The sequence below is a fragment of the Nerophis ophidion genome, linkage group LG09 (assembly GCF_033978795.1).
Source record: "Nerophis ophidion isolate RoL-2023_Sa linkage group LG09, RoL_Noph_v1.0, whole genome shotgun sequence".
NCBI classification, from domain to species: Eukaryota; Metazoa; Chordata; class Actinopteri; order Syngnathiformes; family Syngnathidae; genus Nerophis; species Nerophis ophidion.
The window spans coordinates 41703668-41721935 of NC_084619.1; the positions used below are offsets into that span (position 1 = coordinate 41703668).

At 38.8% G+C, this 18268-nt stretch overlaps 1 protein-coding gene across 1 annotated transcript in view; it reads left to right on the top strand.

Annotated features, from left to right (window-relative positions):
• The window catches only part of fancl (FA complementation group L), a 93787-nt gene that overhangs the window by 30291 nt on the left and 45228 nt on the right, over nucleotides 1-18268 (top strand). The window contains exon 6 of the mRNA XM_061910999.1: nucleotides 16931-17027. Within this exon, the coding sequence (XP_061766983.1) occupies nucleotides 16931-17027 (97 nt within the window). The remainder of the gene's footprint in view (nucleotides 1-16930; nucleotides 17028-18268) is intronic.

Here is an 18268-nt window from a genome sequence, read left to right on the forward strand (position 1 = left end):
ACCCACTCAGCACACGACTTTATGAAATTCTTTAATAAGAAAATTGAAGTCATTAGAAAGGAGATTAAAGACAATGCCTCCCAGCTACAACTGGGTTCTATTAACACAGATACCACTGAATATACTGCGGATACTGCCCTCCAAAATATTTTCTCTCGTTTTGAGGAAATAACATTAGAAGAATTGTTACGTGTAAATGGAATAAAACAAACATTTTTAGTTGACCCACTCCCTGGGAAACTTATCAAGGAGCTCTTTGTATTATTAGGTCCACCAGTGCTAAATATTTTAAACGTATCACTTTCCTCTGGCACTGTTCCCTTAGCATTCAAAAAAGCGGTTATTCATCCTCTCCTTAAAAGACCTAACCTCGATCCTGACCTCATGGTAAACTACCGACCGGTGTCTCACCTTCCTTTTATTTCAAAAATCCTCAAAAAATTTGTTGCAGAGCAGCTAAATGAACACCTAGCGTCTAACAATTTATGTGAAACCTTTCAATCCGGTTTCAGGGCAAATCACTCTACGGAGACAGCCCTCGCAAAAATGACTAATGATCTATTGCTAGCGATGGATTCTGATGCGTCATCTATATTGCTGCTCCTCGATCTTAGCGCTGTTTTCGATACCGTTGATCATAATATTTTATTAGAGCGTATCAAAACACGAATTGGTATGTCAGACTTAGCCCTGTCTTGGTTCAACTCTTATCTTACTGACAGGATGCAGTGCGTCTCCCAAAACAATGTGACCTCGGACTATGTTAAGGTAACGTGTGGAGTTCCCCAGGGTTCGGTCCTTGGCCCTGCAGTCTTCAGCATCTACATGCTGCCGCTAAGTGACATCATACGCAAATACGGTGTTAGTTTTAACTGTTATGCTGATGACACCCAACTCTACATGCCCCTAAAGCTGACCAACACGCCGGATTGTAGTCAGCTGGAGGCGTGTCTTGATGAAATTAAACATTGGATATCCGCTGACTTTTTGCAACTGAATGCCCAAAAAACGGAAATCCTGATTATCGATCCTGCTAGACACCGACCTCTATTTAATAATACAACTTTAACATTTGATAACCAAACAATTAAACAAGGCGACTTGGTAAAGAATCTGGGTAGTATCTTCGACCCAACTCTCTCCTTTGAGTCATACATTAAAAGCGTTACTAAAACGGCCTTCTTTCATCTCCGTAATATCGCTAAAATTCGCTCCATTTTGTCCACTAACGACGCTGAGATCATCATCCATGCGTTTGTTACGTCTCGCCTCGATTACTGTAACGTATTATTTTCGGGTCTCCCCATGTCTAGCATTAAAAGATTACAGTTGGTACAAAATGCGGCTGCTAGACTTTTGACAAGAACAAGTACGTTTGATCATATTACTCCTATACTGGATAGTGATTTAGGGCTATGTAAATAATCATTGATTGATTGATGATTGATTTCATCTGGGATTGTAAGAAACAGTCCTCAAACAATCTAATTCTGTTTTCTAAGCCAGTCACCACTGCAAAAGTGCTGGTGACAACCAAGGAAAGACTGAAACTTGAAGAGACTGACGGCAGGAGGGAATAGACCCCATCGTAGCTGACAGAGAGTCAGAAAGTGGGGGTGGAAGATGACTCATTGGTAGATTACACAATAACGAACCCTTGAAGGGAATCGACCATGCCTAAGATGATCAGCGCAAATGGAGAGACAGCATAGGCAGGACACAAGCTACGCTGCATCTGTGGCTGGAGTAGGGTAACATCAAAGAAGGCTCTCAATATCCACGGGGCAGGAAAAAGTGCCTTAGAGAGCTCTGTGAGTGGTTGTTTTGCAAACTATCGTCTCTCCTTGTTGGATGGTCTGCAACAACACAACTTTACCCAAAGTTTTGGCTCCTACTTAGTTATTTATTTGTAGTTATTGAGTTATTAGATTCAAGTTATTTTTAGGGACTGTCAGGGCATGTCCATATTCTGGTCAGAAAGCATGGATGAGCGGAGTGGTGATATCACTTCTCAAACCTGGTTGAAACCTTGACTACTACACTCATTTCCCACTTTGCTGTTAATAACCACTGCTACAATTATGACATTAGTAAAATGCAAATAGCTCTAATTGAAGACTCTCATGTTTTAATAGCAGAGGGCGGGTGAGATGCTGGAAATGGGTTTCAACATAATTTTCAGTGTAGCAGTTTGGTCAGAAGGCATTATACACAGAGGGCCTCAGTCTCCAAAGCACTTGAGATTCGCTTAGCGTCTTAATAGACGAACAGTGTTAATAGCCACCAGGGCTTTTTAGATGTCATTCTGTCTGCTGATTGGATGAATACATGAGTTGCACTCTCTCATGCTGGATGTCTCTTTTACTTTGAACCTGTGTCTACATTTGTGCATTGAAAGAGTGTGGTCATTAATTGGTCAAAAAAGACAAGCCACGAATGAATTAATTGTCAAGTAGATTGGCCGCCATCACTCGGTGACACCAAAACTTGACTGGGGAAGCAGAAGCTTTTATCATAGGCACAGTTGGCAGACCATGTCTTTTGGTCCACATACAGTGTTAATTTTCAGTGTAGCCGTTTGGTCAGAAGGTCATTGGTCCTTGTTATCAGATTCTGAGACCGGCTTTTTCTACTTTTATTAATGATTTCAATTGGTCAGCCTCAGAAACATTTTTTTTTTAGGAAGTTTCATTTTACTCAGTTATTACATTGTTGTTTACCATTTTACTGTATTTCAATTGCTTCTGCTGTGGTTCCACGAAAGTTAGTGAGTAGTGACTTTTTTTTTTTCCAAAACTGGTAACATGTATTATGTCTTATCTGTTGATACAGTTCCTGAATTAATTAAAGTCTAAGATCAACATTTTTGCTTGTGGGTCTGACATATATGTTCGAATTTCGGTTTGAATCTCTGTTGGAGTATCTCTGTGTGGACTTTTCATGTCCTCCCTGGGTTTAGGCCATTTGCACCCTTTAATGTCCATGAACGTGAATGGGATTATGAATGTACAGTTGCGATCAAAAGTTTACATACACTTGTAAAGAACATGTTATGTTAATGTTATGTCTGTCTTGTCCAATAATTTCTACAACTCTTATTTGTTTGTGATAGAGTGATTGGGACACATACTTGTTGGTCACAAAAAACATTCATGAAGTTTGGTTCTTTTATGAATTTATTATGGGTCTACTCAAAATGTGGCCAATCTGCTGGGTCAAAAGTATACATACAGCAATGGTAATTTTTGGTTACATGTTCCTTGGCAAGTTTCACTGCAACAAGACGCTTTTGATAGCCATCCACTAGCTTCTGGCAAGCTTCTGTTTGAATTTTTAACCACTCCTCTTGACAAAATTGGTGCAGTTCAGCTATATTTGTTGGTGTTCTGACATGGACTTGTTTCTTCAGCTTTGTTCACAAGTTTAAGTCAGGACTACTTTGGGAAGGCCATTCTAAAACCTTAATTCTCGCCTGATTTAGCCATTCCTTTACCACTTTTGACGTGTGTTTGGGGTCATTGTCCTGTTGGAACACCCAACTCCGCCCAAGACCCAACTTCCGGGCTGAAGATTTTAGGTTGTCCTGAAGAATTTGGAGGTAATCCTCCTTTTTCATTGTCCCATTTAAACTAACAGTTCGATTGGCAGCAAAACTGGCCCAGAACATAATACTACCACTCCCATGCTTGACGGTGGGAATGGTGTTCCTGGGATTAGAGCCCTCACCTTTTCTCCTCCAAACATATTGCTGGGTATTGTAGCCAAACAGCTCAGTTTTTGTTTCATCTGACATCACATGGACAAAGATAAGACCCTCTCGAGGAAAGTTCTGTGGTCAGATGAAAAATAAAATAGCTGTTTGGCCACAATACCCTTGTAAAGAACATAATTTCATAGCTGTCTTGAGTTTCCAATAATTTCTACAACTCTTATTTTTTGTGATAGAGTGATTTGAGCATATACTTGTAAACCTGATTTAAACATTCCTTTACCACTTTTGATGTGTGTTTGGGGCCATTGTCCCGTTGGAACACCCAACTGCGCCCAAGATCCAACCTCTGGGTTGATGATTTGAGGTTGTCCTGAATAATTTGGAGGTAATCCTCCTTTTTCATTTCCCCATTACGATATATATCAGAATCTTAAAAAAAATGTGCAAAAGTGCTTAAGGTTGCCTGAGTGTTTTATGGCTAGATAACTAGTGTTGAGAGTACTCAGATAATTTTTAATTTGTAACATTGTAAAGTAGTAACGTAACGTCTTGCTTATTCATATAAAGCAATTAGTTAGCTGTTACTATGTCAGAGCAATTTTTGTTAATTTTGTTCATTAACATTAGGATCATTGCCTCACGCTTGTTTGTGGGATTAGGTGGAGCTTTTACTCTCTCACTGCGGTGAAGGCAGCTGGCTGTTCAGTTTGAAACCACTCTTCAGCTACCCAGACGCTACACTAGGTTAGTCTGCATGGGCTATGGCGAGAGACATTTTCAAGCTAAGGAGTAGCTAAACATTTGACATACCTAGTAACAGATATCTAGCTGCTGTGCCAAGTCGCTAACAGAACTGAACAACATAAACAGATTACATTAGTGATAAATTGCTGCAAGGAGAGATATAGGTTCTCAAGCAAATTAGTGTATTTGTAAATAAAGCTGTAGTCGTTCACCAATAGCCGAATGCGTCACTTTGGAGTCAAAAAGTCAGCGCAGTAGCCGCCACAGTCTTTTGAAAAGTTTGTTGTGTTAAACACACAACAAACTAGTATGTTTGCACATTTATTTAACAATATGCCGAGGCACACACTTCTATTGTCAACCTGCAGTCCACACACTTGAACTATGAAAAATCATGTTTAATCATGATCAAGCACAGGTTATTTCTTGCATGAGTACAACTTGCTTAAGAAAATACCTCTATAATTGAATACAAATGTAATTTGGTCGTCAGAATGTCAAAGAGGAAAGTTTTTTAAATGTTTTACTTACAAGTGGGGCAAACAAGTATTTAGTCAGCCACCGATTGTGCAAGTTCTCCCACTTAAAATGATGACAAAGGTCTGTAATTTTCATCATAGGTACACTTCAACTGTGAGAGACAGAATGTGAAAAAAAAATCCAGGAATTCACATTGTAGGTATTTAAAAAAATGTATTTGTAAATTATGGTGGAAAATAAGTATTTGGTCAATAACAAAAATTAAACTCAATACTTTGTAATATAACTTGTTGGCAATAACAGAGGTCAAACGAATACTATAGGTCTTTACCAAGTTTGCACACACAGTAGCTGGTATTTTGGCCCATTCCTCCATGCCAGGGGTCACCAATGCGGTGCCTGCAAGAACCAGATGAGTAGCCCGCTGGCCTGATCTAAAAATAGTTCAAATAGCAGCACTTACCAGTGAGCTGCCTTTATTTTTAAAATTGTATTTATTTACTAACAAGCTGGTCTCGCTTTGCTCAACATTTTAAATTCCAAGAGAGACAAAACTCAAATCGAATTTGAAAATCCAAGAAAATATTTTAAAGACTTGGTCTTCACTTGTTTAGATAGATTAATTCATTTTTTAACTTTGCTTCTTATAACTTTCAGAAAGACAATTTTAGAGAAAAAAATACAACCTTAAAAATGATTTTGGGATTTTTAAACACATATAGCTTTTTACCTTTTAAATTCCTTCCTTTTCTTTCCTTACAATTTAAATCAATGTTCAAGTATTTTTTTTTATAGTAAAGAATAATAAATACATTTTAATTTAATTCTTCATTTTAGCTTCTGTTTTTTCGACGAAGAATATTTGTGAAATATTTCTTCAAACTCATTATGATTAAAATAAAAAAAAACATTCGAGCAAATCTAGAAAATCTGTAGAATCAAATTTGAATCTTATTTCAAAGTCTTTTGAATTTCTTTTAAAAATGTTGTTCTGGAAAATCTAGAAGACATAATGATTTGTCTTTGTTAGAAATATAGGTTTGTCCAATTTGTTATATATTCTAACAAAGTGCAGATTGGATTTTAACCTATTCAAAACATGTCATCAAAATTCTAAAATTAATCTTAATTAGGAAAAATGATTAATGATGTTTCATAAATTCCTTTTTTTATTTTTTTTTTTAAAATATTCGAATTAGCTAGTTTTTCCCGTTCATTTTTTTCGGTTGATTTCTGAATTTTAAAGAGTCGAGATTGAAGATAAACAATGTTCCAAAATGTAATTTTCATTTCTTTCGTGTTTTCTCCTCTTTTAAACCGTTCAATTAAGTATTTTTTTCATCATTATTCTCTACAATAAACTTTTGGTAAAAGGAAAAAAATGTACGACGGAATGACGGACAGAAATACCCTTTTTTTTCTATACATATAGATTTATTTATTAAAGGTAAATTGAGCAAATTGGCTATTTGTGGCAATTTATTTAAGTGTGTATCAAACTGGTAGCCCTTCGCATTAATCAGTACCCAAGAAGTAGCATTTGGTTTCAAAAAGGTTGGTGACCCCTGCTCCATGCAGATCTTCTCGAGAGCAGTGATGTTTTGGGGCTGTCGCCGAGCAACACAGACTTTCAACTCCCTCCACAGATTTTCTATGGGGTTGAGGTCTGGAGACTGGCAAGGCCACTCCAGGACTTTTAAATGCTTCTTACGGAGCAACTCCTTCGTTGCCCGGTCGGTGTGTTTGGGATCACTGTCATGCTGGAAGACCAAGCCACGTTTAATTTTCAAAGCTCTTACTGATGGAAGGAGATTTTGGCTCAAAATCTCACGATACATGGCCCCATTCCTTAACACGGATCAGTCGTCCTGTCCCCTTTAGCAGAAAAACAGCCCCAAAGCATGATGTTTCCACCCCAATGCCTCACAGTAGGTGTGGTGTTCTTGGGATGCAACTCAGTATTCTTCTTCCTCCAAACACGACGAGTTGAGTTTATACCAAAAAGTTCTATTTTGGTTTCATCTGACCACATGACATTCTCCCAATCCTCTGCTGTATCATCCATGTGCTCTCTGGCAAACTTCAGACAGGCCTGGACATGCACTGGCTTAAGAAGGGGGACACGTCTGGCACTGTAGGATTTGAATCCCTGTCGGCGTAGTGTTACTGACGGTAACCTTTGTTACTTTGGTCCCAGCTCTCTGCAGGTCATTCACCAGGTCCCCCCGTGTGGTTCTGGGATTTTTGCTCACCGTTTTCATGAACCCCACTGGATGAGTTCTTGCGTGGAGCCCCAGATCAAGGGAGATTATCAGTGGTCTTGTATGTCTTCCATTTTCTGATAATTGCTCCCACAATTGATTTTTTCACACCAAGCTGCTTGCCTATTGTAGCTTTACTCTTCCCAGTCTGGTGCAGGTCTACAAATCTTTTCCTGGTGTCCTTCGACAGCTCTTTGGTCTTGGCCATAGTGGAGTTTGGAGTCTGACTGTTTGAGGCTGTGGACAGGTGTCTTTTATACAGATGACAAGTTCAAACAGGTTCCATTAATACAGGTAACCAGTGGAAGACAGAAGAGCTTCTTAAAGAAGAAGTTACAGGTCTGTTAGAGCCAGAGATCTTCCTTGTTTGAAGTGACCAAATACTTATTTTCCACCATAGTTTACAAATAAATTCTTTAATATTCCTACAATGTGAATTCCTGGATTTTTTTCCCACATTCTGTCTCTCACAGTTGAAGTGTACCTATGATGAAAATTACAGACCTCTGTCATCATTTTAAGTGGGAAAACTTGCACAATTGGTGGCTGACCAAATACTTTTTTGCCCCACTGTAACTGGAAGTCATTGATTTGCTCAAAACTTGGTGACAGTAAGTGTAGTAAGAATTAAGTTTACATTTTGAAAGTCTCTGCAATAATATAGAAAACTAGGTACAGCTATACAGTAGGTTAATAGAGAATATGCTAAAGATACCCATAAACAACTTTACATAGTGCTCTTTTTACAGCTGCATTTACTCTTCCTTAGTTAACAAGTCGATTAAACAAATGTAAGCCATCTTTCATTTTGTTTGCCTAGTTGGACCGAATGTGTTGTGTTGCGCTGTTATTGTGAAGCCGGAAGTGTGTGTGTGTTTGTATGTAGGGTGCCTTGACGACAAGCCTGTGTGTGATAAGAGACATGACTGTTGTCAATAAATAATGTGCCTCTCGATTCCCTCGTTATGGTCTGACTTTTCTGCTGAGTTTCATCTAATTCCAAAACCTTGGTTACACAGACAAGCTTACATATTCGGATTATTTCTTTTTTGTACAAACTGCCTCTAGTTTGTACAACGTCCATGTCGTATTCATGCTCGCGATGCCATCCTCATGTTCATGTTTATCTTTAAGATGCTATTTTAAACTTGATGTGTGTCAATATAACGTTTGTCGCTGCAATACCACCTAATTACCTCAGTTTTATCTAAAGTTCCGGCTGAGTTTGTTTTGAAGGGTGCAGAGCACATTGCGGTATCATCACACTGGCGTGTGACATGATTACTGCCTGTGCAATGCGCGCTGCCTTCTGCAGTCCAAAACAAACACTGATTCATCTTTATTCATTTATGGTAACGCAATTTTATTTTTTTCGTTAATCAGGTGTGTTAACGTTGACAGCCTTACTATTAAGTAAATACTAAATGTGTGCGTGTGTGCGGGTGCATGTGTGTGTGTGTGTGTATTATGGCTGTGAATCTTTTGGCACAACACGATTCGATTCTTGGGTGTAACGATTCGATTAAGAATCAATTCTCTATTTGAAATGAATCTCAATTCAAAATCAATATTTTTTAATGACATCGGGTGACATTTATATAATAGACTACATTCCTCCATAAAACAGATACTGAACAGCTGTGAATAATTTATATTTTACTTTTTTTTTAATGGTTTTGTTTCATAAAATTCTATACAAACATTTAATAAAGTGAAATACAAATAAGACAAGCGTCACACACTCTAATTTTACAAAAAAAAAAAAAATCTGTACAGTAGATATGGGCTTCTACATCAACAATATGATTTGCCCAAGTGGCTGGACAGGACAGTTTTTTTTTGAAAAATGTTTTGTGATGTAGAAATGGTAGTGGGAAAGAATAAGCCAAAAGAAAATAGAATTGGCTTTATCTATACATTATGTACCGTATTTATATGTGTAGACTTCAGGAAGAATGTCCTTCATTTGTGTTTGATTGCAAAAATGGGATTGAGCGGTCAGGTTTATGAGCCATTCGCCGCTGACATTGTCATCATTCTATCACTTTGTTAAGTGTGTATATGTATGTCATCCCTGAGGACACCGCTCCCATCACTTCTTACTAACATACATAAATCTTTGACAGATATACAACCAAGTCAGGCACAGAGTGTCTGGCATAATGTACTGTAAATCTGGAGGAGGACTCTGCTCGTCATTTGACTTAGTGTTTTGTCTTGAAGTTTCAGTCGAGGGTAAACTGCACTGGAAGGGGGCAGTGGAACAATAAATCTGACTAGTGCTGGTGCATGATCAGGACATGTCATTGCAGTATACTACGCCTTATAGGTTGAAATCGACTCAAAAAGAAGGCGTTTAATTTATAGTATGAGCAGAGCTTGGCACCGACATTTCATCTATAAATTAATCCAAAGATGCCTGGTTTTATGAATGTTTTTTTTAATTTGTATGTATTTCTCTTTTTTTATGATAAAACCCAAACCAAAACCATACAATACTGAGCTTAATACAGTACGCTGCTACTGAATTCTGGGAAAACATACTTTTAGTACATGTACATACTTAAAGTATTTTGGGCATTTGTGCCTATCAAATTTATTGGAACTGTTCTTTTTTTACTTGAGTGGTGTTGTAATCAGCATTCCTATGTTGTACACTTCCAAGTATCAGGCCGTTTGGGGATGGTTAACATAATTTATTTAACAATGGTCACAGATAGCTGGTACAGCATTGGTTTCAAATTTGCAAACACAGACGAGGTCTGCAGTATCGCTGCCAAGATAAGCACTGATGAAAGTGCGTAAGTGTCTTTTATAATATGCAAAAAGTATTATGATTTTAGCTTTACAGGGATTGAGGACAGTTGCCATAGTTGTGGCAACTTGTTTTGGAGATAGAAAGCCTGTAAAAGCCGCTGAATTGACCAACAACTTTGAATAAAATGGATGGATAGTAAGATTGAGTAATAGATAAATGTAAACGGCTAAGTGGATGTTCTGTCTCAGGGTGTGCAACCAAAACAACTGGCTGTAAACAAGCTCAGTTTCACATTTCACCAACCTGTGATTCAAAGGTTATAAATTGGATTAGATTCTAATTTATTGTCATTGCACAGCACAAGTACAGTAAAGCGAAAAGAAGTTTGGCATCCAACGAGTGTGCAAATAAACAGTAAAGTACAGCAGTGATATACAATGTAATATACAGTGAATATACAATGTACAGGTGATTAAATAGGGCAGTGGTTCTCAACCTTTTTTCAGTGATGTACCTGCTCTGAACATTTTTTTAATTCTAGTACCCCGTAATCAGAGCAAAGCATTTTTGGTTGAAAAGAAGAGATACAGAAGTAAAATACAGCACTATGTCATCAGTTTCTGATTTATTAAATTGTATAACAGTGCAAAATATTGCTCATTTGTAGTGGTCTTTCTTGAACTATTTGGAAAAAAAGATAAAAAAATAATTCCGAATAAAGATTTCTAAACATAGAAGTAATCATCAACTTAAAGTGCCCTCTTTGGGGATTGTAATACAGATCCATCTGGATTCATGAACTTAATTCTAAACATTTCTTTACAAAAAATAAATCTTTAACATCAATATTTATGGAACATGTCCACAAAAAATCTAACTGTCAACACAGAATATTGCATTGTTGCATTTCTTTTCACAGTTTATGAACATACATTTATATTCTGTTGAAGTATTATTCAATAAATATATTTATAAAGGATTTTTGAATTGTTGCTGTTTTTAGAATATTTTTAAAAAATCTCTCGTACCCCTTGGCATACCTTCAAGTACCCCCAGGGGTACGCGTACCCCCATTTGAGAACCACTGAAATAGGGTATGTCTACATGAATAGGAGTGAACTGAGTGGTATGCTAAACAGAACTTAAGCAGCTACATTTAGTGAGAATAGTAAGTATATATATATATATATATATATATATATATATATATATATATATATATATATATATATATATATATATATAAATAAATGATAAATGGGTTGTACTTGTATAGCGCTTTTCTACCTTCAAGGTACTCAAAGCGCTTTGACACTACTTCCACATTTACCCATTCACACACTGATGGAGGGAGCTGCCATGCAAGGCGCCAACCAGCACCCATCAGGAGCAAGGGGGAAGTGTCTTGCTCAGGACACAACGGACGTGACGAGGTTGGTTCTAGGTGGGATTTGAACCAGTGACCCTCGGGTTGCGCACGGCCACTCTTCCACTGCGCCACGCCGTATATGTGTGTGTGTGTATATATATATGTATATGTATGTATATGTGTGTATATATATGTATATGTATGTATATGTGTGTATATGTATATATAAATGTGTGTATATATATATATGTGTATATATATATATATATGTATATATATATGTGTGTGTGTGTATATATATGTGTGTGTGTATATATATTTATCTGTGTATACATATATGTGTATACATATATGTATATATATGTGTGTATACATATATATAAGTGTGTATATATATATATATGTTTATACATATATGTATATATGTATATATACATATATATGTGTATGTATATGTGTGTATATATATATATATATATATATATATATATATATATATATATATATATATATATATATACATGTAATATGTGTGTATACGTACTTACGTATGTATATGTGTGTATATATATATATATATATATACATGTAATATGTGTGTATACGTACGTACGTACGTACGTATGTATGTATATGTGTGTGTATATATATATATATATATATATATATATATATGTATGTATGTATGTATGTATGTATAGTATATACAGGTAAGCAGGTATGCTCAGACAGATGTGGTATACAAACACCTTTTCTATATGAGTTGGGAAATTGTGTTAGATGTAAATATAAACGGAATACATTGATTTGCAATCCTTTTCAACCCATATTCAGTTGAATGCACTACTAATACAACATATTTGATGTTCAAACTCATAAAACATTTTTTTGCAAATAATTAACTTAGAATTTCATGGCTGCAACACGTGCCAAAGTAGTTGGGAAAGGGCATGTTCACCAATGTGTTACATCACATTTTCTTTTAACAACTCTAAATAAACATTTGGGAACTGAGGAAACTAATTGTTGAAGCTTTGAAAGTGGAATTCTTTCTCATTCTTGTTTTATGTAGAGCTTTAGTCGTTCAACAATTTGGGGTCTCCGCTGTGGTATTTAACGCTTCATATTGCACCACAAATTTTCGATGGGAGACATGTCTAGACTGCAGGCGGGCCAGGAAAGTACCAGCACTCTTTTACTACTAAGCCACGCTGTTGTAACACATGGCTTGGCATTGTCTTGCTGAAATAAGCAGGGACGTCCAAGATAACGTTGCCTGGATGACAACATATGTTGCTCCAAAACCTGTATTAATGGTGCCTTCGCAGATGTGTAAGTCACCCATGTCTTGGGCACTAATACATCCCCATACCATCACAGATGCTGGCTTTTGAACTTTGCACTTTAACACTCCGGATGGTTATTTTCCTCTTTGTTCTGGAGGACACCACATCCACAGTTTCCAAATATAACTTGAAATGTGGACTCGTCAGACCACAGAATATTTTACCACTTTGCATCAGTCCATCTTAGATGAACTCGGGCCCAGCAAAGCCAGTGGCGTTCCTTGGTGTTGTTGAAAATGGCTTTTGCTTTGCATAGTAGAGTTTTAACTCACACTTACAGATGTAGGGACCAATTGTAGTTACTGACAGTGGTTTATGAAGTGTTCCTGAGCCCATGTGGGAATATCCTTTACACACTGATGTCGGTTTTTGATGCAGTACCGCCTGAGGGATCAAAGGTCCGTAATATCATCACTTACGTGCAGTGATTTCTCCAGATTCTCTGAACCTTTTGATGATTTTACGGACTGTCGATGGTAAAATCCCTAAATTCCTTGCAATAGCTCGTTGAGAAATGTTGTTCTAAAACTGTTCGACAATTTGCTTACAAATTGGTGACCCTCGCCCCATCCTTGTTTGTGAATTACTTAGCATTTCATGGAATCTGCTTTTATACCAAATCATGGCACCCACCTGTTCCCAATTAGCCTGCACACCTGTGGGATGTTCCGAATAAGTGTTTGATGAGAATTCCTTAACTTTATCAGTATTTATTGCCACCTTTCCCAACTTCTTTGTCACGTGTTGCTGGCATCAAATTCAAAAGTTAATGATTATTTGCAAAACATTTTTTTTTATCAGTTTCAACTTCAAATATATTGTCTTTGTAGCATATTCAACTGAATATGGGTTGAAAATGATTTGCAAATAATAGTATTCAGTTTATATTTACATCTAACACAATTTCCCAACTCATATGGAAACAGGGTTTGTAGTATAAGTATATATAGATCAGAGTATATGCAGTACATGCAGCAATATATAAATGCTATCACAGTCCATGGTTGGGGTGAGATGTGTCTTTCACGATGCTGCATGCCTTTATTTAGACACCTCCTGCGATAGATGGTCTCAATTGCTGGGAGTGGTGTTCCGGTGATGCGTTGGGCTGTTTTCACCACCCTCTGCAGTGTTTTCCGGTCTGAGGCAGAGCAGTTGCCATACCAGACTGTGATGCAGTTGGTAAGGATGCTCTCTATGGCGCAATGGTAGAAGTTCACCAGGATTTGAGGAGACATACGGGCTTTCCTCAGTCTCCTCAGGAAGAAGAGACACTGGTGGGCTTTCTTGGTGAGTGCTGAAGTGTTGAGGGTCCAGGTGAGGTCCTCAGAGATTTGAATTTGAAGTTGGTGACTTGCTCAACTTCCATCCCGTTGATACAGATGGGGGTGTGCGCACCAGCTCTAGTCTTCCTGAGGTCCACGATGATCTCTTTGGTTTTCTTGGTGTTGAGTGCCAGGTTGTTGTCGGCACACCAAGTCACCAGGTGCTGGATCTCTTCCCTTTAGGTGGACTCATCGTTGTTCCTGATGAGGCCCACCACCGTTGTGTTGTCCGCAAACTTGATGATGGTGTTGGTGCCATGTACAAGAGTGCAGTCGTAGGTGTAGAGGGATAGAGGAGGGGGCTCAGCACACAGCCCTGTGGGACGCCAGTGTTTAGGGGGAGGGTGGAAGAGGTGAGGTGGTCTAACCTAACAAACTGGGGTATGATGGTTAGGAAGTCCAGTATCCAGTTGCAGACAGAGGGGTTGATGTCCAGCTCCTTGGTTTTTGTGAGGGCACCAAATTTGGTGATGAGTAGAGAGGGGTTGATGGTGTTGAATGCTGAGCTGTAGTCGATGAACAGCATTCTCCCATGGGTGTTGCTCTCATCCAGGTGGGAAAGAGTTCAGTGTAGAGCTGAGGAGATGCTCCGGTTCTCACGGTAAGCAAACTGATGTTTATGCAATGAGGGGGAAAGTCCAGCTGTGTGGTGAACCAGGACCAGCCGCTCGAAGCAGTTAATCATGATGGGGGTGAGTGTGACTGGGCGGAAGTCGTTGAGGCTCACTGCAGTGATCATGTCAGTGTTTCGGCACTGGCATGATCTAGGTGGTCTTGAAGCACCTGCTTGAGCTAGTGACAGGTTGAAGATGACAGTTAGCACCACGGTCAGCTGCTCAGCACAGTTCCTAAGCACAAAATTGTAAATGCCATCAGGGCCAGCTGATTCGCGTGCATTCGTTCTGCTCAGTGCTGCACACACCTCGGTGGGGGAGAGAGTGAGGTGTTGGAGGACAGCAGGGAGAGCAGTTTTGATGGCCGTATCCTGGTTGTCCCTGTCGAAATGAGCATTGAAGTTACTGAGCTCGTCCGGCAGGGAGGCGCGTCGGTGTTTGGGGGAGAGTTGTCCGAGGGTTTATAATCCGTGATGGTCTGGATGCCCTGCCACATGCGTCAGGGGTGTGAGTTTGCGAAGTGCTCCTCTACACTCAGTTTGTGGTTCTGCTTGGCCCGGTTAGTTAAAGGGCAGTATAGCTCGGTTGGTAGAATGGCCATGCAAGTAGCTTGAGGGTAGCAGGTTTGATCCAGGCTTCCGCCATCTTAGTCACTGCCGTTGTGTCCTTGGGCAAGACACTTTACCCACCTGCTCACAGTGCCACCAAACTGTAATTTAGATTTTGGGGTTCACAATGTAAAAGCGCTTTGAGTCACTAGAGAAAAGAGCTATATATATATAGAATTCACTTCACTTAATTCCCTAGTTCAGGTTGGTCCTGGCTGAACAGTAGGACTGCTTGTCACCAGATATAAAGAGTGGTGTCCGGCGCCTTTAGCAGTTGACGTACCTTTCTTTTCATCCACTACTTCTGGTTAGGGTACGTGGTTATCTGTTTGAGGGTGGTGACATCATCGATGTTGGTGTTGATGTAATACACAAAGGGAGGTGTAGAGGTTCAAGTTGATATGGTAGTCCCGGGTAGACTGGGTGGCAAACGAGCTCCAGTCAGTCTGCTGAAACCGGTTCTGCTGCTCAGAATCTGGGAGGAGGCATTGTAAGCCTCAGCAATGTTGGTATAGACATGGTCGCGTTTCCTGTCCCCTCAGGAGACATGTTGGTAAAATTTGGGAAGTACAGACTCCAAGTTGGAGTGGTTGAAGTCTCCCGCAACAAGGCTGCCTCAGGGTGTATGTCCTGCTGTTTGTTAATGGCAGCATAGAGTTGTTTCATTGCTAGCTTAGCATTAGCATCTGGAGGGATGTAGGCTGCTATCACTATGGTTGCTGTAAACTCTCTAGGTTGGTAGAAAGGTCTACTCAGTATTCTTCTTCCTCCAAACACGACAAGTTGAGTTTATACCAAAATGGATACATGGATGATACAGCAGAGGGAGAATGTCAGGTGGTCAGATGAAACCAAAATAGAACTTTTTGGTATAAACTCAACTCGTCGTGTTTGGAAGAAGAAGAATACTGAGTTGCATCCCAAGAACACCATACCTACTGTGAAGCATGGGGGTGGAAACATCATGCCTTGGGGCTGTTTTTTTGCTAAGGGAACGGGGCGATTGTTCCGTGTTAAGGAAAGAATGAATGGGGCCATGTATCGTGAGATTTTGAGACAAAACCTCCTTCCATCAGTGAGAGCTTTGAATGGTTGACCAGATACTTATTTCCACCTTAATTTACAAATAAATTCTTTAATATTCCTAAAATGTGAATTCCTGGATTTTTTTTCACATTCTGTCTCTCACAGTTGAAGTGTACCTATGATGAAAATTACAGACCTTTGTCATCATTTTAAGTGGGAGAACTTGCACAATCTGTGGCTGACTAAATACTTTTTTGCCCCACTGTATATGTGTATGTATGTATGTGTGTTTGTTTGTGTATATATGTATATATATATATATATATATATATATATATATATATACATTAAGGTTCTGTTGACACTTTCCAACTGTTTTTGATTAGCACTGTAACACAGGACATATTACATTTTCTGCGGACAGTTATGGTTTGTAGACTTACCGTCAACTTCATTAAATGCCCATGGTAAATTATATGTATTTTGAAAATGTACACACATTCAAAGATATCCATCGTGAACATAAAATTTCAGTTGTTGAACTATATCATTTAATTCTGTTTTGTTTATTGCTAGCTGCTGTGAGTTTATAAACTTTGCAAATACTATTAGTATAATTGACGAAAAATGTTAAATAATTTTATGCATTAATTTATAGTAGATTGCTGTGTATGTTTCCAATTGCAGGTTGCTTTTTATAGACGCACAGTTTAAAATGTTGAGGCTGAAAGCTGAGGACTCTTCAGGACGACAACACATTCTCACCGTTGACCTCAAGTCTAAGGTAATGTTTTGAAATGTATTGTAAACACACTTTTGACATAACTAGGTTCTTATCTACCTACCTGTTTACCAGCTTACCAACCAATTAGTCTTTCCTGGAATTTACCTGAGAATATTATTCATGCTCTTGCAATTTTATCAAAGCACTACAACTTTACTGCAAATCTGACTTCGATTGTTAGCACACATCCCGCGTGCATCATAAATTTGACGAATGTTTACTTCTGATTTGTTGTTTCAGCCATTTCAATCTCGCTACTACCGCAACTCATTCAATTTTGTGGTTTGTTTTTGTGACCACCGCACACACACGCACGCACGCACGCACACACAAACACACACACATACACGCACACACACGCACACACGGACAGGCATACAAACACACTCATGTAATATGCTTCAGCTTGATGTGTGTATTTAGCCAATGTATATCCAGGTCTTACTTCATTTTACTCATGGGGCATTCAGTTTGCTGATAGCAAATCAGTGAATTACATCCAGGTCCTAAAATCTGGGGCAAAAGGAAAAGAGTGTACAGACATTTGATAACCCACTGTGATGAAGATGTAACCCACTGTGATGAAGATGTAATACAGATAAAAGATGTAATACAGATAAAACATTTCCACATAGAACTCAGCGTGATAAAAAAGTATCTTGTATGAACAGAGAAACACTTTTATCTGCAATGTCAAGTCACCTCTCGTTATTAGTAGCGGTATACTGCATGATACACAGAAACAACTATTTTAAAGATTTAAATACAGTACGGTATCCATCCATCCATTTTCTACCACTTATCCGTTTTGGGGTCGCGAGGGGTTCTGGAGTCTATCTCAGCTGCAATCGGGCAGAAGGCGGTGTACACCCTGGACAAGTTGCCACCTAATCGCAGGGCCAACACAGATAGAAAGACAACATTCACACTCACACTCACATTCACACACAAGGGCCAATTTAGTGTTGCCAATCAATTTATCCCCAGGTGCATGTCTTTGGAGGTGGGAGGAAGCCGTAGTACTTGGAAGGAACATACAAACTCCACACAGAAAGGTCCCGAGCGCAGGACCGAACCCAGGACCTTCGTTTTGTGAGGCAGACACAATATATTGGACTATTATGTTCCATATGGATTGTTCTGTCTCAGATGTATTTCCACAAGTTACATACTCCTAAATATGGAGTCTCAGTCCGCAACTTTAGTCAGATTTGACAAATGATTTGGCTCAAAATAAGCTT